General features: G+C 34.6%; 1 protein-coding gene across 1 annotated transcript in view; it reads left to right on the top strand.

Moving 5' to 3' along the window:
* Window positions 1-23,664, top strand: part of LOC129807892 (max dimerization protein 1-like) — a 410,647-nt gene that overhangs the window by 314,609 nt on the left and 72,374 nt on the right. Inside the window, exon 4 of the mRNA XM_055857491.1 lies at window positions 7,712-7,826. Coding sequence (XP_055713466.1) covers window positions 7,712-7,826 — 115 coding nt within the window. The remainder of the gene's footprint in view (window positions 1-7,711; window positions 7,827-23,664) is intronic.

Here is a 23,664-nt window from a genome sequence, read left to right as displayed (position 1 = left end):
TCTGGCTTCCCTCACAGATTGTCTCGCTCTGTGGTAGTTTTCTGATCAGGCAGATTCGTTCTGACAATGTATCTGGTACCACCTAGGGTTTCCAGCGATCTTGCACCTGGTCTGGAGATAGCTGACAGACAGACTTGTTCTGTCTTTTCGATTCCGTACACATTACAGGGCTTCACTCATCGCCGGCTGCGAGCTCCGCGTCTTCTGCGGGTTTTGAGGCGTGTAGTACTTCTGCTCAAGCTTCAGATTTACTTCGATTCTCATCCTTCCAGCTTCAGAAGTTATATTCCAAATTTCGTGTATTCTCGCCTGAATTATAGAGTTATAGGGGGAGGCTATAGCTCTACAGGGGAAAGTGAGTCACTTTTGAAATACGGTCTGTTATCCTATTTTAAAATACATAGAATTGGACCTTACTATGATAGCTACGCAAACCAATTGAAAAAGTAAATTACATTACGATAAGGCTTGTATAGGAGAAAAAAATCCTATTTTAAAGGTACCCCCATTCAAAGATGGAATTTTTTGAGTGAAAGAAGACTTGCTGAATCTATCTTACTGGCGCAACTTGTCACTCCTCTCTGTAGTACGATTCCATAATCTGCACAACAGTGTTTTCTGATTTGAAGTTAAACTTTTTCGTTTAGTTTCCCCTGCAATCGTAACCTGTGACCAAATCCGAAACAATGTATACAGTAGACTCTCTCTCAATCGGGCATATGGGGCAAAATATCATGCAAATTATCGAGAGATTTTGGCATCAAAATTATTGTAAATTCCATAAAAAGCGCTCAAATTCTCTCTCTGCTGTGTTTCTTTTTTTTTTTTTTTGGTTTTTTCCCTTCGTGGTTCGTTCTTCATTAATTTGTTATTATCATTAATATTTTTATTATAATTTTTTTTACCCTCCATGCCAAACGGCTGCCACAGCCTGGCCTTGTCTCTGGATTGAGTGGACATTTCCTGACATTCCCTGACATTCTTATTCAATGGTTCTTATTTAATGAAAGATCTGTAAACAAATAATGTTACTTTGGCTTATACAACCCGTGATAGAGTTTTTCCATCGTTTTGGCTCTTGAGGTTGGTCACCAAAGCTAAGACGGCGATGGCCGCAGGGAAGGTTGGAAATGTCACAATCATGATGAAGAATAAATACAATACAATACAAATATAAAGAATCACGATAAAATAAGAGGAACTAGAGTGAATTCGAACAAATTTGCTTTAAAAACAAACGTAAAAATTGTCTACGAAATTTTGCGCCCGATTGAAAAAGAGACGATTGAGCGAGAGTCCACTGTACATTATACACATGTTTGTTGTTTCGCCGTCAGAGGGCGGTGGACCCTAGGAAGGAGATGTGCAATATCATTAGTATCATATCTGAGTTGAATTTCATAACTGCTATGACATAACCTGAAAATTGGTATTCGTTTCAGCATGAATTTCCAAATTTTGTCTCCATGACGTGATTGTCAATGCTGAATCTACCATTCCTTAAGGGAAGGAGCCTCAATGAAATTGTTCTTTTTGATTTGTTTGATTTACTGAAACTTCAGTCAATGTGTATGATTTGTGGAGGAATTTGTGGTGAATTTTCCACCCCCTTTCTTGTATGATGTATGAATTTTCGCTCAAGAAAATATTACAGTCTATATCTGGTTTTTTGGTTGCGCGATTTTCTATGCCATCAATGCTGAACAAACAAAAATTTTTATAGGGTTCAGTGCATTCAGTGACAAGAGAATGGGAAGATGGTTAGAGGTCTTTCCATTTTCCGCATTTTCACATATATATGTAGTCTCCTTTATTCTCCCATGTCTCTATGTCACAAAATGTGAGTATTTAAATAGAAAAGGAGACACGTAGCATAGAGTTGAAATTGAAGCCTTGAGACTGAGAAGCTTCAATCAAGTGTCGTCTAAAAGAAAATTCACTTCGTGAATCCATCTTTTCCCCTTCTAAAAGGCAAGGGCTATATGAATGGGGTGGAAAATCATTCTCTCGTGGAATTTTTCATTCAACTCTGCCCTTTGCCCGTTTTTTTTCCCAAAAGGAAAGCAAGGACTCTCTGTCTGTTGGCTTGGAACGTGGCCAAAGGGAATGAAAAGGAAAAGAATTTCCTTCGGATTTTCCTCTTTTTTTCTCATTCGGTGTGTGTGAAATCACGATGTGTGGTTAACTTTGCGTGCTCTGCACAATACCAGAAAACGATGTTGTTGCATAGGGAGGGTTGAGACGAAGGGCTAATTTTTATTTATCTCTTGCTAAGGAGCCAAAACTGTCTTAAATTGTTGGGTGGTGGGGTAGTTTTTCCTTTTTTTCTTATTTCCTTCCCTCCTATCTAAGGAGCTTTTCTTTTTAGATATACATGCAATTCAGTTTATTTCATAGAATGGAGTATTATGTCTTATAAAATCCAAAGAAACGTCAGGATATACTTTTGGATTTGAAAAATGAAATAGAGTGTGAGAGTGAAAACTTGGCACGTACCATTGAAGAATATTGCTTAATTTTCCAACGTTAGCACTCAACAAATCAAGATTTCGGCTATTTGGGCAGTATTCGTGATTAATTGTCTTCCGCATTTTGCTGGAAGGGATTTTTTTTTCATCAGCCAAAAACTACATATTTCTCACTTTGGCTTCAACCGTTCCTCCCTTCAGCTTTTGAAATATGAAGTTGGAATTTTAATTTGATGGGAAGTGTTTTGAGTGTTTTGAGCCAAGTGAATTTTAAAGAGAACAAAACCTTGTCAATTAAATATGTTTTATTACTTGAACTCTGAAAGGAAATAGTGCATAATATCTCAATTTTGGGATAGGGAAGGGTTAGGCAGTTTATGATAACTGCTAACCACGTGAAGTTGAAATTGTTTTTTCTCGTAAACACTCATGTGCTTAACCTTTATTATTATTATATATATGACTGCTTTTGAGCTAGTGCTCTTGAAAGCATATTTCAGAAATACAGAGTTTAAAGAATTTCATATTTGAGTAGTAGCGGCCACCGCCGTCTTAGTGTTGGTGACCAACCTCCAGAGTAAAAACGGTGGAAAACTCCTTCTCAGGTTGTATGAGCCATCTGCGTCATCAAAAAGGAATTTACAAAAGAAAAAGCAAAATTAACAAATAAAAGGAAAATCAAAAACAGTCTAAGACGCTAAAAAGCTTTGGATAAGCCGCCTATAAACTATATAACCGCCTATAAACTATATAAACTTATAAACTATATTCAAAAAATTTCCCAGAAAAGCTATGCAAGGTATTATGAGAAGACGTCGACCTCGAGGCAGACCTAGAACAAGATAACTGAATTAAATTCAGGATCTTGCCCGCGACTTCAAGAGGGATAAGCGGTTGAAAATGGTGATGAAACCATATTCAAGCTGACTAGGTCTAGCTAGGTTTCTCTTGGTACTACTTTTCTTATCAACAAAAGGTCAGTCAGATACAGGGGATAAGGAATTCGGAATACGGATACAGGGCTACTTCAATCATGTAAATGTCTTGAAATAATCAACCAAGCTTACGTTTTAGTAACAACACTGAGAAAAGCTTAAGAATTGCAATAAATCTTTTGCCGAATTAAGTTAACTCGACGGATATCGATGTACCTATTATTACTATTTCTCGATGCTGCTTTTCATCTCGATTGAAGTATATGCTTAGATGTTTTTTTTTATTTTAAAATATACTTCAGTGGAGATGACTTTCGTTTGACAAAATTTATTTGGAACATCAAATAGAAATAGGCTAGAAATCTCTGTATCTCTACTTCAATTTTAAGAACAAGAATATAAAAAATTAAAAATAAGTAATAAAAAATTAAGAAAATAGTGGGATGTCTCTATTTCTTATTTATTCACAAAACAAATTAAAGAATATAGTGAAATTAATAAATGTAAAATAAATAAAAATATGAACACTGCTTTGTGTGAAACATAGGACACAGTTCTCTCGTTGAGTAATAACCTTCCCGATTTGAGAATCTTCACCGGTTGAAGTTTATTCTGTACCAATTAGAAGGTATATCAGAGAAAAATTACCTAAAAAAAACCGTTGGAAGTTCGAACGTTTAAACCAACGAGTTACACACCCGTGAGCAAGTTCATCAAAAAGATATTTATTTTCATTGAAATTGCAATTTAGAACGTTCTACCATTCTGAATTTTCACAAAACTGCACAAAAATTCACTTTTTGTAGCAAATGTCTAGAGACTGTCGTTGACATTGTTGACGATTTAAGTGTCAAGAATACCGTAATTCGAAATGGCAGAACAATTAGCGCTAAATCGTCGAGTACGTGAACTTGCACTTTAGTCTTCCGGTAGATTTTCGAATCAGTTTGACATGCCTTTGGAGTGGCTTTGTTTCTTCTACAGATTATTACAGAACGAAGCCAATATGAGAACATGTTAATTAGATGTCAGTAAATCTTCTTTGGGAATATCAGTGTGATTTTCTAAGGGTTGCATTGTATTATTTCGACTTTATTCAAGATCAATCATGTGATTTGATTGTCCTTGGGCAGAGCCATGTTCAAAATTCTGGTCACTTTAAATTTTTCCAATGCTTTTAACAGTCTGACTCTGTCCGAAATTTTGTGACTTGTTTGGTTTTCAGAGGTTTCTGTTTGCTTGGTCTCTTCTTGTAGTAGAATTCTGCAACAGTATGACAATGTCACATGACAAATTTAAGTGGTAAATTCGGAAATATTAATGAAAAATCAGATTTATATCAGTTATTAAGAGCTTTATAAAGTCCCTTGCAATGTCCATTCGATGCTCACTGACATTTAGTGTTATCCTGTTCTCGAATTTACCACGAAAATTTGTCATATTGTTAAAGAATTCTCCTACTCGTCACTCGATCTCAAGTTCTCAGATCTGGAGGGGAATTCCGTAAAGCTCTGGCAATGCCATATGACAAATTGGGTTCGAGCCTTAGGAGAGCTTTTTCGAAAACGCGATTCTGTAGCCGCGACATTGCCATTTGAGCTCACGTGGCATTGTCAGAAGTCACATATTTGAGATTTCTTGCAATTCAAATGACAATGAATTTTGTTAAACAAATCAACCAAGACGTACTGTATTTTCATAAAATCATCAAGTAAAGGGATTTCATTAAAAATCAATGAATTGCATTTTCGAACTCATATGATATGACAAAAAAACTCGAATGGCATTATCAGGTTTCAAACTGACGCATGACAATGCCACGAAAATTACAGAATTCCCCTACTTCGCTTGATCTTACTAACGGGGATCCTCAAGGCTTTATTCTGAGTTTAATCTTCTGCTCTTTCTTCATCAATAACTTAGCACAGGTGTTCAAATTTGCTAGTGATCCATCTCACTTCTCTATTCATATTCGAAGCTGTAAATGATGATCCTGAGAAGAGTTCTATTTGAGCCTTGAACAATGGTTTGGTTCTCAATCTCTGGAGGAGCCAAGCTTAAGTCATTCATAAGAGAGATAGGCACCCTACTACTGAGACACTAATGATCAGATCATCTGAGGTCTGTCGTAAGGTTTTATTTACGTGTTCAGGTCCTTACTCTCAGGGAAACCAGACTTCTCCACAAATAATGATCATGTTTCTGCTCTTGCTGATTCCGTTCTCGGTCTAAGGTACGAAAGGGTAATTCGGAATAATATCTATTTTGGAATTTTGAGACTGTCTCAGTGATTCATATAGTTAAAGAGAAGAGGAAAGCCACAAAGAAGTACAAAACGTTACATTCGAGAGTTCTTATTCGTTGGCTTTTTCTTTTGTCATCTAAACTGTTAGGAAATCCGTAAGTTCCGAATTAGACATGATTCCACATTATCCCATCTTACCCTACCACCATTCTCCCATCCTCAAGTTCGTTTGGTGGATTTTATTTCTCAGCTTCTTTGCACCGGTAGGCCCCGATACATTGTGGAGCATGTAGTTCATGGATTGGACCCAGTTCAGCCAGTAACAATTTTCGCAATTCTTTCTCTGTTCAGGGTATCATTCTTTGGAATTCCTTTCCTAGGGACTAGGAAGCAATAGAGGGGGCTTAGCTTGTGTTCATCAATTCCAACATCACTATCATAAATGCTTACGGCAAATTGTCATACACTGCTCCTACGCAATGTCCTGCGATCTGTCCACTGAAAATGCAGATTTTTCCGTGGATGTATGTATGGATTATCCATAAAAACTTTGTCATTTTTTTACAACCAAAATTTCCCATTAAAACTAATGTATTAAGACTGAGATCTGCAAGGGGCATTACAATCAGAAACGCCTCTTTCCCATTTATCCATCCATTTTAATCCACGTGTACTTTTTTTTGACAATTCTCTTTACCATTATCGTTCCTACTTTTCACAGGAATATATTTCCCGAACACTTTCCGCAGTATTTGGTGTAGGGGTGTTAAAATAATGGCCAGGAAATTTTATGACATGGTCACGAAGGGAATGTCGGAGTTTGAGTGAGATCGTACAGCAGAAAAAAAAATTAATTGGAGCTTTTGGAGCTCAACTTAAATAGTTATTTTATGGGAAGTGATGTTATTAGTGTGCTTCAATAGCACTTTCACTGCGGTGCTCGGACTTTTACGGGTTCAGCACAAAATTCCGTGGGGTTGGGGGGGTAACTTGGGTGGTGAAAGAGTGGAAAATGATTAGATGGAGTTGATGGTTTTCTGGTAAAAAAAAGAAGGGAAAATCAACCTGAAAAGAGGGTGTTGTAAGTGTTTGGTAGGGAAAATATTCAGTAAATCTGAATGTTTTCACATGTAGCACTTTCTGTGTGTGATTGGGGGCTCTTGGAAATAGGGGGTGCTAAGTGGATGGGGGTAGAGGGTGAAAGTGAAGCATTTATTATTATTGAAAAGGGCAAAACGAGTGAAGGAAAATGTATATTGTGATGGTGAAAAGGGGGATTGTTGCAGTGAGAATAAATCAATCATGAAATATGCACAAGTCGGTGTTAGTTTTAACACCTATTTCTAACCCTGGATTTACACTGTCAGAGTTGTTGTATGAAAATTCAGGTTTATATCCTGAAAATGAATTAAGTACCATCTTGATAATTCCGAGTTCTGAGAGAGATTGTCATCAGAGCTTAATTTAATGCTTTAAAGTGTTACTTGAACACCAACTCCTAGCCCTAGCGAGTGTTGATATTACATTCATACAATATTTTATTGCCAAAAACTTATATTTTGTCAATTTGAAAAATTATTCGTGCGAAAATTCACTCCTCAGTTTCACCTCTCACACTCTCAGATCTTTTATCTGAGTGTAGTGAATATGGGGATTTAGTGGGGAAAATTGAGGAATGGTATCAATTGAAGCTGGCACCGTCAAACAAGGTATTTCCACCCACTCCATCAGCCATCATCATCAAGTCTAAAATACAAATAGAATTTAATGGAAGTTAAATTGAATAGCGAGATCCTCAATGTAATACCTTGTGCAATATTTTCCATTCTACTCACTCTCTTTCGCTCCTGCAAAACCATTATTCTAAGGGTTTAGAACACATAACCAGCTGGCTTGAGTTGGAAAATGGGGGGGGGGGTGGATGGGTGAGGTGGTGAAAAAGCTCTCTAATGTATCCTCCATGTCACATAATAAAGCAGTGAAGGGTGTGTGTGTTAGTAAAATTACTATTGATTTTAAATGTCAATGATTAATGTTATATTTATATTGTTTGTTATTTGCAGGAGGGCGCATCTAAGAAATTGTTTGGAGAGATTAAAAGACATGGTACCTTTGGGGGCAGACGCCTCACGACACACAACACTAGGTCTTCTCACTAAAGCGAAGCGATTTATTAAGGTAAATATCAATTAAGTGTCTTTTCCTTTCCCAAATTATCTTCCCAAATATAGGAGTTAGTGAAGAATGCATAAACCCTTTTAGAGAAAGGTATTTAGGCGACATACAGTGTAGTACAAAAACTTTCCAATTAATTACTAAAGAGGAGTAAAGTTTTCATGGGAAAACTTTATCGCATTCTCTCAATGGATTTTACCTCCAACTAATTAAATAGAAATTATACATTATTTCTACTTTAGGATGGCACTACGTTATTTCTCAATATTCCAGTTTCTTGTACAAATTCAATTGTTTAACTTTGGACTAATTGGTGTTTTTGTCTTGAAAATATTATAAAAGATAAAATTATGATTTATTCATGTGATATTGCCTGAAACCCTCACTGAATCAGGATTGGAAAGGGTTTGAATTAACATGTTTATCAATCACTAATCTAATTTGTTTTTTTAAAGGCTCCGATACACGGAAAATTTCATGAAACCGAAATTCACATCCTTTTCTTTCTCAAATTGCTTGCATAAATCTATCCTACTTTTTCGCAGTCTTCTTCTTATTTTAAACATCACAACAAATTAAAATTAGTTCAGTCCAATTTTGCGATCGAGAGAGTTAGACAGACTTATGGAAATCTTTTTAGGTAGAAAGAGAAGTGAATTTTTACTTTATCAAATTTTCCTGGTATAAAAGATGTTCCGGACCAATAAACCTCAAGATTCAATTTTAAATATTCGAATTTCAACGATTTTTCGTCAAACTCAATTTTCAATTTGAATTTATTTGATAAAACCAACAACAAAATAGGCTTCAACCCTCTTACAAGTGTGTGGCTAAGAGAAAAATATGTGGCTAAGAAAAAAGAGAAAAGGCAAAAGCATAACGCATCAAGCAAGCCTGGACTTGAAATAATCTTAAATAAATTCATTGCGATTTAGATTTTAGCCGAGACACTTTTAGGTAAACAAACTGCGACTATCAACAGAAAATCGTACTATGTACAAGTAGAGTCTAAAAAAATTCGAAGATCGATTTGAAAAGCCAGAAAAAATACATTTTTATTTCTTATACTTCCGCAAGTTAGCTGAAATCGCTGAAGTGCTTCCTGTTCGAATTTCGAAGTTCTCCACTACTAAAATGTGTCAGTCTTCACTTTGTTGTGAAAAAAAAACAAGATGGCAAAGCGTCCCAGCTTTGTCTAGTGCTCAGACTCACGAGAACAAGCTATATGTGTATTATCTTTTCGCATGCGTTTTAGGAACATACCACTTTACTGGGTGTAAACACAAGTAGATTTTGGTTCTCAAATAGTGTCTTGGATAAAAGGTAAATGGAACTCTATTTGCACAAAAAGTCGTTGAAGTTCGAAGAATTCAAATTCAATTTCGAATTTTTATACTAAATTTTCGAACAAGGTGGGGAAAATTTATCAAACATCACACTAAAAAGCTGGCAAAAGAGTTACTCAGTGATTATGGAGTGATTTAATAATGGGACAAGAACAGTAAGCGTCGTCGTTCTGTTTTTTTCCTCACAACAATCTGAAGACCGTCACATTTTGACACTTGAGCACTTCGAAATTCGAACAGGATTTAACATCAAATAAATTTTCGAATTTTTCAAGATCTACTTCTGTACGGAAAGGCTACCGATTAAAGCCTACGAACAAATAAAAAATTAGTCCGAGAAAGGTAAATCATTTCCGGGCATATTATCGATTCACGACACGACCGATTAAGTTCAATGCAGTCACGTTCTAAATTTCAATATCTTCCAAAAAAATCCAAATTTAAGGAAATCGATTGAAGAATATAGTATCCAAAGTGGTTAAACTTTGATCTTTAATTTTATTTTTCTTTTATTTTTTAATTATATTGTACTGTCTCCTCCCGAAGCTTATGCAACCTGAGAACGAGCATGTCCACCGTTTGGCTCCGAAGTAGGTTGGGCACAAATGCTAAGATGGCGGTGAACGCATAAATTTTATTATGCCTCTGTTATTGTTATTATGCCTCTAAGAGACGCACGGTTTCAAAGATAGTTCGATTTTTTAAATAAAATAAAATAAAAATCTTCGAAAATTCGACATCGAAATGGTTTTCGAACTTACACTGGTAAAAATAAAAGGGTCAAATTGATCCGTTTCAAAAAAAATGGATCATATTTGATCCTTTTAAAGGTTCACTTGTTTCTCTTGAAATTTTGTGTGCAGAATAATCACGAATATATTCGCAAATATATTCGAAAATGAAAGAAATCGTACGAAACGTTTTTGACAAAAAAAACAGGTCATTGGAGAGGCAGGAGGGGAGTGAGGGAAAAAGATAAAGACTGTCTTTGTTGATAATATTGACTTATCGGGGGGGGGGGGTTCGTGGAAGACCGGAAATCGATATCTCTAACCGTGTCAAAAGTTGAAAAAAAGTCGTTCGAGCAGGGAAAATAATGAGTGACGCTTAATATTTCTCCTCCATTGCTAAACCCCTTCAAACTCACTGATTAACTCTTTGCCTTCTCGTCAGTGTAATGTTCCATAAATTTTCCCTACCTTTTTCGAAAATTTTAGTTTGAAAATTCGAAATTGCGTTTGAATTTTCGAGCATCAACGGCATTTTGTGCAAATAGAATTCTATTTATCTTTAAGTTGGAGAATCAAAATCTACTTGTGACTATCAAATGAAACTTTTGCCAAAGGAGAGTATAACAAAATAAGAACAAATTTTATGATTCATTACTTTTTCTTATGTGACACAAGTTTAATAGCCGTTAAAAAAAATTATAATATACCGATTTTCATTTTATAAACATTAGAAAATTTAAGTCAATGAACCATGGTCATTTCTCCCAACCAGTTTACTCACTCTGCACACTAAATTATACAGTTCAAAGTCACATAATTTTGTAATTATTAATTGACGGCATGAATGCTTGATAGTGCTGAAGCTTATGAAAAAAATATGCAAGAGGGTGGTAAAGGAAGGATGGGGAATTAGACGTATTCGTGACTTTTATTGCAATATAATTTACCCTTTCTCTCTGTAGAATCAGGCACTTTAGTTCCAAGCGATACGCTAAAAGTGCACGGTGTATATATAAAAAAAACTAGTAAAAAAAAAACAAGTGGAAAAAAATAACCAAGCAATAAAGTGAATTGGAGGTGGAGGATAGGGTGGAGAGAGAGTTGAAAATTGGAAAATTTAATAAGACATGCAACACTTTTAGAGTCTCACAGTGTACAGTATGTATAATTAAATAAATATTTTTCCACCCCACCCATAACACATTAAAACTATCAATATTTTATACACTGGAAGCATTCTCTGGGTTGGTTTATTTTTTATTTTATTTTTTTTTTAATTCATTTCAAGCCTGCAACCCCCTTTAGATAAATTGCAACATGTTTGAAAAGTTTACCTGAACACGAATGTTAAATTAATTTTTGGTGTACAAAGGGGTTTGGATGTGCGTTTGATACCTTTGTGAATTTTTCTGATTTGAGCTGTGCACCTATAAAGCTAGATTGACTTTGCTATATGATACATCAATCAAATTGAAATGTGCATTTCCTTTGTGTAACATGTAAAAATATACTAATTATTTACCCGTAAATTTATTGGATTTGTTAGAAAATTTAAAAAAAAGGAAGAGATACTAATTGGGACTTTTTTTGAATAATTCTGTGTGGGAGCATAATTTAATTTCCAGGATGTCATTATCCAATATAAATGTAAAAGTCCATTATCTCTCAAGTGAGATTTTCGAACACTACTGACGAAGCTTTAGATTTAGAGGTACTTTTGAAGATTTTACTTAAATATTTAATCAGCTTTTGTGCAAAATTAGCACTATGTGCTATGGATTAATAAAAACCATTATTGCAAAAAGCATCCCTTAATCCTGATGCTTTCAATCTTGAATGGATGTTTTATCAGATGAAAAAATCAACTTTAATTCTTTCTAACTACTCTCCATTCTCAAGTGTCTCAAAAACCTTCGCTTCGTTCCAATTTCAGAGTTGCACTTTTTAAACACTCAGAGAAAATTGAGTGTTACCAGAAATGTTAAACGAGGGTTGCTTTAATACCAAAATTTATACCCAAATTACAATCTATATTAAGTATTGAATTGTATTCTCGGTCTTTTGTGGATAATTTTGAGTCAAGAAACACGATATAGACCTTTTTGAAAACTTCTCTATTTCCTCCTGCTACGACGTTTCGGAGATTGGTTGTCTCCTTCGTCAGGTCTACAATGTTTATGGACAATATTAGGACATATAGGATTTTTTTTCCTCCTTCTTTTCCTTTAAAAATTTAAAATGAGAAATAACCATCTTTTGAAATACAACAAAATATCTGATTTAAAATGATTTGAATATTAAAATATTCGAACATAAATAAACGCAGCTTTCGGAAAGGGAAATTGTATGCGGCGAGATACAAAGGGAAAGGGAAAGGGAAATTGTCACGGAAGGGAAGGAGGGCCCATACCAGGGAGTTATTCGCGCACTGGAGTATTCTTCCGCTTATTAGTCTCTATGTTTATAGGGTTACTGATCTCTACTTCAAATATTGTGGACGGGCTATATTTTTTCCAAGAGCTAGAGAACAAAGAGGTCAAAATATGTTGACTGTTCCCATGCCACGACGAGAGATCTTCAAAAGGTCTCTTAATTATCGTGGACCTTTAATCATCAATAATCTTTCGTTTGTTGTTAGGCCCTTAACTAGAGGTGATCTGAGGCTGTGGCTCGGGCTGAACGGTGTAGAGGCTGCATCCCGCATGATGATGTCGCGATATGCGTAGTAAATATATAATAGTAAATTTATACTGCTTGGTTGGGCGGTGGCGCGTGTGTGTTCCATCACTGTGATCCGATACTGATTTGATCTGATTTGATTTTCTGACCTTCGTTTGTTGTTCTCTTTTTGGGTTTGTTTTATCTTATTTTGTTTTATTTTGTCGGACACGTTAGAGTACTTCATTCACGGTCTTGGTTTCTATGTATGTTGTGATATCTTGCTGTATTCTTATGGCCAACAGCTAGTATAGCTAGGCCTCTATTCTTATCATAGACTTAGGCACTCATGGACAAACTCAGGATTCAATACAAAAATGTAAAAGTGTAAACCTGACAATATACAACCTGTGAAGGGGTTTTCCATCGTTTTCACCCTGGAGGTTGGTAACCAACACTAAGACGGCGATGGCCGCAAGGTATGAAAGGTTGAACAAGGCCAAATATTGTCAATGATAATGGAAAAATAAATACAATACAATACAATACAATACAATAAGATAAAGACAAAGTTTGCATAGGGCTAAAGTTTAGTAGGAAGCTTTTAAGGACAGAATCACATTGAGAGTAAAATGCTCACCGTATTTCGTTAATTTACGAATTTTCATTGCAATTCTTACGCAAATTCTCGATTACCGTATTACCTCATCTCATACTCGGTGGCACTAGGTGGAAATAATATAAGAAAATTGAAGAAATAAAACGAAAATGTGATAAACGGTGAGCAAAAAACACCGTTTATGGAATTTTCGTTTTATTTCTTCAATTTTCTTATATTATTTTCACCTAGTGCCACCGAGTATGAGATAAGGTAATACGGTAATGCAAAATTTGCGTAAGAATTTCAATGAAAACGCGCAAATTAACGAAATACTTTGAGGCTACGGTGAGTATTTTATTGTCAATGTGATTCTGCCGTAATTCGAAATGGTGTGTTTGCAAGGATAATTTCAATACCACGATTTTTTCAAACCAATTGCAAAGCTTGCAACTTCGGAGCTTTTTCCTGAGTGTAAGAACATTCTTTTCGTCTTAACCCATTCAACCCTTTTCTTATGCTGTGCATCCCTGTCGCCTCCTTAATTTGCCTCGTTGGCTGTATAAGAAAACGACGAAGGGTGATGCAAGATTGCGGAGAAGGGTAAGGAAAGTTGGGAGTGCAAAAAAGTTGCTGACATTCAAATTTTCTCGAACATCCAGTGCATTTTCAAACGGCCATTGCTCCACGTACTTCTTGTATGCAAATGTATTCTTCACCCTTCATAGTGCTCTCCTTTACTTTTAAACTCAGTGGGAGTGCATATGTAGTATATTGCTTAAGATTCATGTGCATTGGGCTTCACTCTCTTTCTATTCCAAACCACCCCCAAACTCATTCCTTCTTCTTTTTTTTCCTTTTGGAGAAAGGGGGGCTTGTAATAGAAAAAGCACGCGGTACCTCAGCATATTCCATTGCTCCCAACATTCATCCACTTCAAGACCACCCACACTTTAGGCAGCATACATTTATACATTAGTTTTGCAACTCCATGTGCTCTGGGGATGTTACTGTGGGTAAAAATTGAAATAAGACCATTGTGAGTAATATGGGGATGAAAAGCTCTTGTGCTTTTGTGTGTACCATAAACGAGGGAAAAGATATATTCAAAAATGCGAGAGAGGGAATTACAGATTTTTTTTTACTAAAAACACAAAAAGCAGCACAAATGTGTCACATGAACTCATTTGGACATACATAGCTTTCTGATGAGGCTTTGATGAAAGAAAGCTCTCCACTAGACTTTACATGTTTTTTTTTTGCAAAATAAAATGACTGAACTCAAGAGTGAAATATTCCATACTTCTCAAATGATCCTCTTGGCTAAATTTTCCCGTCTAAATATATATTCCTTTTCATGGAATTCGTTTGGATTTTGAGAATTTTTAAAATTGCAGAACTTTCTATTGAAAGCTCGATGTTGAGTGGATGAAAGCTCTCGGTAATTTCTTTCCAGAATATTTTCAATGCTTTTAGTCGTTGGGATATTATAAAGAACGAGTTCTATATAATACTAGTTCGGTTTTCCAATAATCAAAAACGAAAAACAAATTAAATTTTTGATTAAAAAAAATTAATTAGGAGAAAGTTGTCTGCCTTTGAATGCGGCAGCCTTTATTTCTCAAAACAAAAATTCTATTTTATGAACTATACACAGAATAAAAATATTTTGTAAAATTGTTCGTAAATGTTTGTGAAATCCTATGGAAGACTTACGAAATGCTCGTGTATCATAAGGTAAGGGAAGTATGTATCGGCCAGTTAAGAAAAATACTCCATAATTCGCTTAAAATAAATGATCTAAACCAGTTTTTGACATTCTAAAATATGCCAATTGGAACTCCAGTATTACATTTATCTATATATCAACATTTGATTTCTTACTATTTAGAGAAATTAGTTAAAAAAAATGGTAAAATTGCAATCATGCACTGCGCATATTGCATCGGCCATATAAAAGCAGATGAGGAAGATATCGGCCAGGAGTGTAGCAGGCATCATCGTCCGGAAAATAAACCCAAAAAAATATCATAAATTTGAATATTTTTCTAATTGATTACGTTGTACTCGAAGAAACACTCTCTGACATCCACCCCTTACCAGAACCCAACCATCAGGACCACTTTTTAGCACTTTCCAGGGAGATTTTTGGTGAAGGTTGTCTGCATCTTCTCATTTTCACCATATTTTTGATCCAATCCTGGAGCTCGGACTTAAGGATAAGAAATCCAGTTTCGGCTTGATTCACGATCCTCCGGTTCACAAGTTTACGTAGTACAAGCTTACCAGTGATTTCCCTTTTGAATGCCTTCCGGAAAGTTTATCATTCAGGATCATTCTGGGCACTCCATACTTTGCAGTCATTTTCAAGAAGATTCTCGTGCCGTCATGACATCCAGCACATTTTTCAATCTTTTCTCTGATATTGCAGTTTCTAAAAGACCTCCTTCAAGATGTTTAACATTGATAAAATGCGAAATTCACACTGAGGAAATCCTTTTTCACAACAAAAACATTACCGACATAACCTCAACTGCTCGCGAAAATGACATCGAAATGCGATGAAAAATGGCTGGTGAGCTCTGTACTTGGAACAAAACGTACTTCCTCTCAATTAACAAATTAATTCTAATTATGCGTAGCGAGACAATTAAAAAGTGTTCTGATACTAAAAGTAGAATAATTGAGTAGTATTTTTTTTATTCAGACATTTTCGTAAATAATTTAAATAAGGTATAATTCCTTATTTTGTGTCACTGAAATTCTAGTATAAAATCATAAGAATTTGAGAAATGGCTACTTTTTGATTAAGACTCTGACACAGTGATTCAATTAATTAGATGAATAATTATATTTTGTTAAAAAGTCGACGAAAAACTTAATTCAGAAGATGATATATGAACAAACGTAATATATTTTATATTAGATAATTGGTAAAATGTAGTTAGTAATTTTTAAATATTCATTTTTATCTTGGTGGCCGATATCTTCTGCAAGCTGGCCGATACAAGGTACATGGCCGATATATACTTCTCTTACCTTATAACCCACAAACAAGTTCGTAAGAGTTTGTACTTTTTACACATACATTGTTCGTAACATGATCACTTGACGAGCATTTTTTGTACTTTTACAAACATTTGTTCGTGAATGTGCGTAAACACACAAAAAATGTTCGTAAAATTTTGTCATTTGTTCGTAAATTTTTGTTTGTCTGGCAAAAATTTACGAACAAATACGAACAAATGACAAAATTTTACGAATATGTTTTTGTGTATACGAACATTTACGAACAAATATTTGTAAAAGTACAAAAAATGTTCGTCAAATGATCATTTTACTAACAATATTTGTGAAAAAAGTACAAAATTTTACGAACTTGTTTGTGGGTTATACGATTCACGAGCATTTCGTAAATCTGCCATAGGACTTCACAAACATTTACGAACAATTTTACAACATATTTTTTTCTGTGTAGTTAATACTATTAACTATGGCTGGTATGCACAGTAACAGCTGATTTATTAGGCTTATTTATTAATTAATCAGAAAACCTATGCGCAAACACAGAAAATGACGTCCCGAAATTATGTTCTATTATGTTCTATTAACTTCGATTAACAAAATGGAATTTAACTTTGGGAAATAAGAGAAAAATTGAAACATTCATAGTCTGCCGCATTCAAAGCCAGACCACTTTACCCTATAATGCGATTTTGCTCAAATAAACTCGATACACTTATTAATATTTATTTTGAGAATTTATTAATAATAACAAGGACTTTTTTTGTGACTTTTAGTTTATTGTCATTTGAATTGCCAGAGATCTCAAATAAGTGATTTCTGGCAATTTGACGTGAGCTGAAATGACAATGTCACGACTACAGAATCGCATTTTCGAAAAATCTCTACTGAGATTCGAATGCAATTTGTCATATGGCATTGCCAAAGTGTTGCAGAATTCCCCTACAGATCCATTTTATAATTTTATTCTACATACAACTTTTCAATGAAAATTCCGCAAAATTTCCCTTTATATTTCCGTACATCCAAGAATTTTCCGTACAACGAGGAGTTCAATAAGAGTATTTTGTATACGATAGAATTATGCATTCAATTTTGTAGCATAGGACTTCATATGGGCAAAGAAAGCTTTGTTAAACTTTCAATTTTTCACCGTCATCTTTCACATGGAAAATCTACGAGTGGTACTTTTCGGGAATAAAAAGCTTCTATTGCATTTGAAAATCTGAAAAATTTTCTATTCTTTTATCTCACAAAAAAAAGAGTTTTTCTTCATTTTGTAGAGTTTCTTGAAGAATTATCTTGACTGTTCTGAATTTCTAAAAGAAGCTTTTCTTATAAAAATGAAATTGCAATTCCTTTACGAGGAAATTTGGCTTCATTACTGCCTGACCCATTTTCCCCTCCTAAAAGAGGTTTTCCTACCTTCACAAAACACCATTGAAAAATCCTTGATAGTGCATTTTTATGCGATTTCCTTGCTGTTTTCTCACCAACAAAACAAACATTTCCAACTCGAAATTGCACCATAAATCTTGTTCTTGTGTTTGACTTTAAGACAACCCAAAGTCAAAAATATCGTAGAGTTTTGTGTGAAATAAATTCATATCTATAGTATTAGGTGAACAATGTGGATGGAAAGCAATGGGAGGGATATTTCCCAAAAAGTCCCTTAGACAAACTTCAAGTTCATCACTGGGAAAGTCACAAAGTAAATGGCATATTCTTTCTCTTTTCCCATTTTTATCTAAAGTTCTTTTTTATCACCCAGGGAGTGTCTCAACAAAATTTCCTTCTCTCAATCACACATGAAGGTTCTTCTTTTCCAGGGGGTTGGGTTTAGGACTGGGATGGTAAAGGGAGAGGATCCTTTTGTTCTATTTCTGATGTCTGTCATTTAAATTGACGCCAAGGGAGAGAAATTTTCTCCATGAAAAATATAACTTAAAATGTATAAGGGTATAAAATTGTAACAATTTTAAGTGTGACGGCGACAGTTTCAATTTTTCAACCATACAATACATAATAGTCCCATGGTGGTGGAAGAGCATTTTCCTTTTTATATTATTTACAGAAAATTCGTAAGAATTTCTTCTCTTATTCAGTTTTCTTTCCAACAATTCTCTATGGATAAGGAACACAAAACCATTTTATGTTCTTGGAACATTTAATCTACGTCAAATGCACGATCTTCTGAAGTTGGGATGAATTGAAAGAAATTCATATAGGGGAGGATGGGGTAGATTAAAAAAGTAGCCGTTTGAATTTCTACGATTTTTATTTCAAATTTTGAAATGGATGATTTTAACCTTCGTGTAGCCATAATCTATGAAACTTTTAATCATATTGATCTCTATAGAGGGAAGCTTTCAGGCTTCGCACATATTCTAGCTTCGAACATATTTTAAAAGCCGGTCTTAAGTCACATATTTTCTGAAAAAAATAGGTCGGATTCATCAAAGGAACATGGGAAAAAATATGAAATGTTTGTAGTCAGAATATGTACGGAATTGAAAATCCTTTCCCTACTGCTCAGTTTACTGTAGCATTAACCCTTTAAGGACAAGTGGGACAAAGGTGTCCCACAAACAATTTTTTTGACATAGAAAGTTATTTCGGCGTCCAAATAGTCTGAAAAATTAGGTTTTATTTTTAGGATACCGGTGTCCCATTCGTCCTTACAGGGGTAATGTTAAAATAAATCAGAATATTCTTCGAAGGCTTCTACATACTAGAGAAATTATGTCCGTGTTGAAGCAAATTGCCTACAAGTAGAACAAAACGGTGAAATATAGACATAAATTTCCCTAGTATGTTAGAGGTCATTAGAGTACTTGCCAGGCTGTTCTGATAAAGGAGCAAAACAAGGTCTCCTCTCCTGTCAGTCTCTAACTGAAAATTTCGACTGGACTCTAGGGATCACCGCGTTTCGGTGGAAGTAAAGCCCCTTTTAATAAAGTTATTGATTTTTGAAAATCTTAGAACGCTTATCAATTGAGAAATATATTGTAATTTTTTTTTGAATTGTTTAAACTTAAAAAAAATCATTGTTTGTTAAGTAGCAACATGGGATCTCCATTCTTGTTCATTTGAAGAACCCAACTTACCAACAAGAAATTCTTTCTTCTGTTAATGGTAAGGTACCGTGGGACGTCCCAAGGGAGTCCTGAAAGTTCCCTTATGATTTATTGAATACAGTTAGTGTTATTATTCATTAAATACTCAGAAAAAACAAATTTAAATTAATTTATGTCTAATGTTGAACTTTACTCTTAAAGTAATCTGAAATTACAAGCTGTCCCAAATTACAAGCACTTACACCACGTCTTTGCAGTTTGTTTCATATATGAGATGCTCAGAGCAAGAATAGGCTATTTAAGGAGGAAAAGCATATAAGATAGGTCATTTTGGTCGAAGCGTTTCATTTGATATACGAGAAAGGGCCTTTTTAAACGACTGAAGTCTTCATAAAGATTTTTTTTACAAACATTTACGAACTGTGCTCTTTTCATTCACAAGTAGATCTTGAAAAATTTAAAGATCTATTTGAAAAGCCGAAAATTAGACATTCTTACTTCTTGACACTTTTGCAAGGTGGCTTAAGTACTTAATCACTCCATAATCACCGAGTAACTCTTTTGCAGACTTTTTAGTGCAATATTTAATAAATTTTCCCTTTTTTTCGTTAATTTAGTACGAAAATTCGAAATTGAATTTGAATTCTTAGCACATCAACGACTTTTTGTGCAAATAGAGTTCCATTTACCTTTTATCCAAGACACTATTTGAGAACCAAAATCTACTTCTGTTTGGGCTCATTCCAATGAAAAATGAAAATTTTTTTTAGCACTTTACTTTTCCATTTTACCCAGTGGTCACCGTATTCTAAAACCACACAAATTTTTAAATCTCTATATTATTTTTAACACAAGTTCTAAAAAAATCATTCGTTTCATTACTCTAAGGCCTTTAAGGTGTGTGGAATTAAAATTTTATAGAAAAATAAGGACTTTACCTGCACAGAAAAAAAAATATTTCGTAAAATTTTTCGTAAATGTTTGTGAATTCCTATTGGGAACTTATGAGTTCGTAAAGATTTGTACTTTTTCTACAAACATTATTCGTAACATAATCATTTTGAGGAACATTTTCTTGTACTCCAACAATTTTTTTTTTGTAAAATGTTCGTAAACATAGTGAAAAATATTCCTAAAATTTTGTCTTTCCTCCTTAATTTTTGCCAGATGAACAAAAATCTACGAACAATTGTTTGTAAAAGAATAAATGTGCCCGTCAAGTGATCATGTTACGAAAAATGATTGTGGGAAAAACACAAACTTTTACGAAACTTCTTGTGGATTATACGATTTACGAGAATTTCGTGAGTCCCCAGTGGGAATTTACAAACATTTGCGAACAATTGTACGAAATATTCTTTTCTGTGTTCTCGATGTATACTATTAATTATTTAATCTACGGTTTTATCTCTTTCAGTGTATGAAGCTAAAGCTCAGATATTATTCTTCATTCTTCCACCAAAAAAAATACAATCTTTTCCCTTCATGAAAGAGGTTTCTCATATTTCACCCTTCTTTTTTTTTCGTCTTCTTCTGACATCATAATTTCCGAATGGGCGGAAAAGTACAGGGAGAATGGAATAATTTTAATGAATCTCCAAGTGGAATTTTCCATCTGAATCAATGATACTATGTATATAATACTCCCTTCCAAAATGAATGTGAGATTGTTGGATCCTAACAAGAATTCTATGTAGAAGTAGGAAGAGGAAAATGAGATGGGAAAATTCCTGTATTGTGAAAAATTGCGCTAATTATTTTTTTTGTTGCTTTCTTCCTTTTTTCTCCTAAACTTATAGCACATTTCTATGGTTTCATCTATATACATTAACAACTTGAATTGAATTGCAAGAGAATAATGAATCTAATCCGTATCTCAATACATTCAATTCACCATCGAAACCTTGTGATATCAACCCCCCTTATATAGTTCAGTGCAATAATAAGGAATAGAGAGAAACCCTACCCCCCCCCCCCCCCGAAAAAAGGGATGAATTCTATTCCCATTCACATGTAATAATAATGTATGAATTGGAATTGTGTGAGAAAAGAATGATTCCCTGGTCACAAAGGATAGGACACCCACAATTTCTTCATTCGCATCCAAGCCATCAGACCAGAAGCCAACCCATATTCTTCGATATATAGCATTTATTTCTATCTATCGGACACCAATGTATTTCTCCTCCCCAAAATATCTGATCATTTCCTTCTTGTGGTCTCTTGAAACTGGCTCTCTTGGTGCTTCCTTCCCGAAAGCTTCAAGACCCGTCATTCAAGAAGCACTACATACTATTCCCATTGAGTTTATGACTTCATAGTTGGATCGTAAAAAGTACCAATTCTATTTTTCTTATCCCCCCCCCCTCAATACATGTCCATCTCCCCTTTTTCCTTAAAGCTCAAACCGTACTGGACTTCTTATTCCTTCACCACCAATGTCTTCTGTTGCACCCTCTCCTCACTAAAAGTGACAAAAATTTCACCCACATAGCGTTCTTCTACTATATCAATGTCCAAAAGTGGGAGATGATACGGAAAAATGATGTACAAAAAGGAACAGACATCACATACCGCAATAAATAAATTCGTGGCCTCATATACAATACTCTCCCTAACACAGGAGGGGATGGATGTGACCAAGAAAAAGCTCTAAGCTCCCCCAGTACGAGTGTGGGAGTATGGGAGGAAAAACCCCAAAAGGAAACTTTCTCTTATACAGAATGAATTTTTGTTGTGATCATCCCATCCTCTTCCCTATGCCCATGAAACGTGCCTCATGGCAATTTTGCCACCAGACACACACAATCGCGTACAACTTGTAAAAATCATTCATCAAATCTTTCAGCAGCAAGGAGCAACATACCAGCCAACATGAAAAAAAACTGTGGGAATATTCTATTTATAGCCAGAAAAGAAGCTGAATGAACCACAAGCTTTACCAAAAATTATCGTGCTTTCAAATCTTTGGACGAAGAGCTTTCTCATTAGCATGAGAATGTCATCAAATTTCGGTCACAAGAAAACCAAGAGAAAGTAATAAGGTATATATAGAAGCTTAAGGGGAGGATGACTGTATGAAATATTGAGAAAAGTGACACGTGACTTTGAAAAGGATATTTTCCCTCAGTCCTGTGTAAAGTTATTATCTCAGAAATTTATTTTCTGATTTTCAGATAGAACAAGCTTAATTTAGTGTATAAATTAAAGATTTCTAAGTCAAAATAATAAATTTATAGCCCTACGGAATTTTACAAAATTAAAAATCGAAAAAAATTTGTCCTTTTTCACAAACCTTGCTCGTAAACAACAATAGGGAAAACCAGAAGTCGTCGGGAAGGGATAATCACTCAGGGAAACACATCAACTATCTTCAGAGCTTTCGACTTGATCTCCAAGCCTTCATCAGTGGCTGGAGCAAAAAGCTTTTTGCTTTTTGCTGAAAAAAAGTGGAAAAAAAACTTTTACTCCAGCCAGTGATGATGACTTAGAGACCCAACCGAAAGCTCTGAAAATAGTTGAAGTGTTTCCCCGAGTAATTATCTCTTCCCTATTGTTGATTGCAATTAACGTCGGCTTATTCCCTCAATTGTCCGTAAAATGATCACAGGACGAGTACTTTTTAGTATTTTACAAACATACATGTCTTTGCAAACACATGGATAAATGTTCGTAAAATTTTGTCATTTGTTCGCAAAGTTTTGCCAGACAAAAAAATGTACGAAAAATTGTCTGCAAAGAGCAATAACTCTTTATTCGTAATCATCTTACGAATAAAGTTTGTGAAAAAAGTATACAATCTTTCAGGAACTTGTTTGTGAGTTATACGCTTTACGAGGATTCTCTAAGTCCACAGTAGGAATTCACAAACATTTACGAACAATTTTGCTAAATGTATTTATCTGTGTAGTTATCATTTGCTTTCAAAGAAGAATATTAACACTTATATTTTCTAAATTTATCAAAGCTTTCAAAAACCTTACTTTCGAATTAACTTTAAAAAAAAGGAAAAATTTTCTGGAAGAAATTATTGACACTGATAAATGGGGTGACATGAAAACTTATTTTTGATACTATCGACTATCGATTTTGAAAAACTGTAACGATATCTCCACTTCCAGTAACTAATGTAAATATTTATTAACAGTCACATTCTTTTCAGAATGTCACACTGAATAGCCCAACAATGGAGAAAAGTTGGCATTCACTTAATCTAAGAGATATAGATTTATCGATAATATCGATTCGATAGTATCGATAAATTATTATTCCACCCCTGCTTTTCCGCCAGATGGCACTGCATTATCCCGAGAGTAGCGCTAGAAACTGTTCTCGATTTTAAATTTACAAAGTTTAATTAGGAAAGAAAAAAATCTTGTAAACCTTGTTTGACAATTCACAAAAACT

This window comes from Phlebotomus papatasi, chromosome 3, assembly GCF_024763615.1.
Source record: "Phlebotomus papatasi isolate M1 chromosome 3, Ppap_2.1, whole genome shotgun sequence".
NCBI classification, from domain to species: Eukaryota; Metazoa; Arthropoda; class Insecta; order Diptera; family Psychodidae; genus Phlebotomus; species Phlebotomus papatasi.
This window is presented reverse-complemented; position numbering and strand designations above follow the sequence as displayed.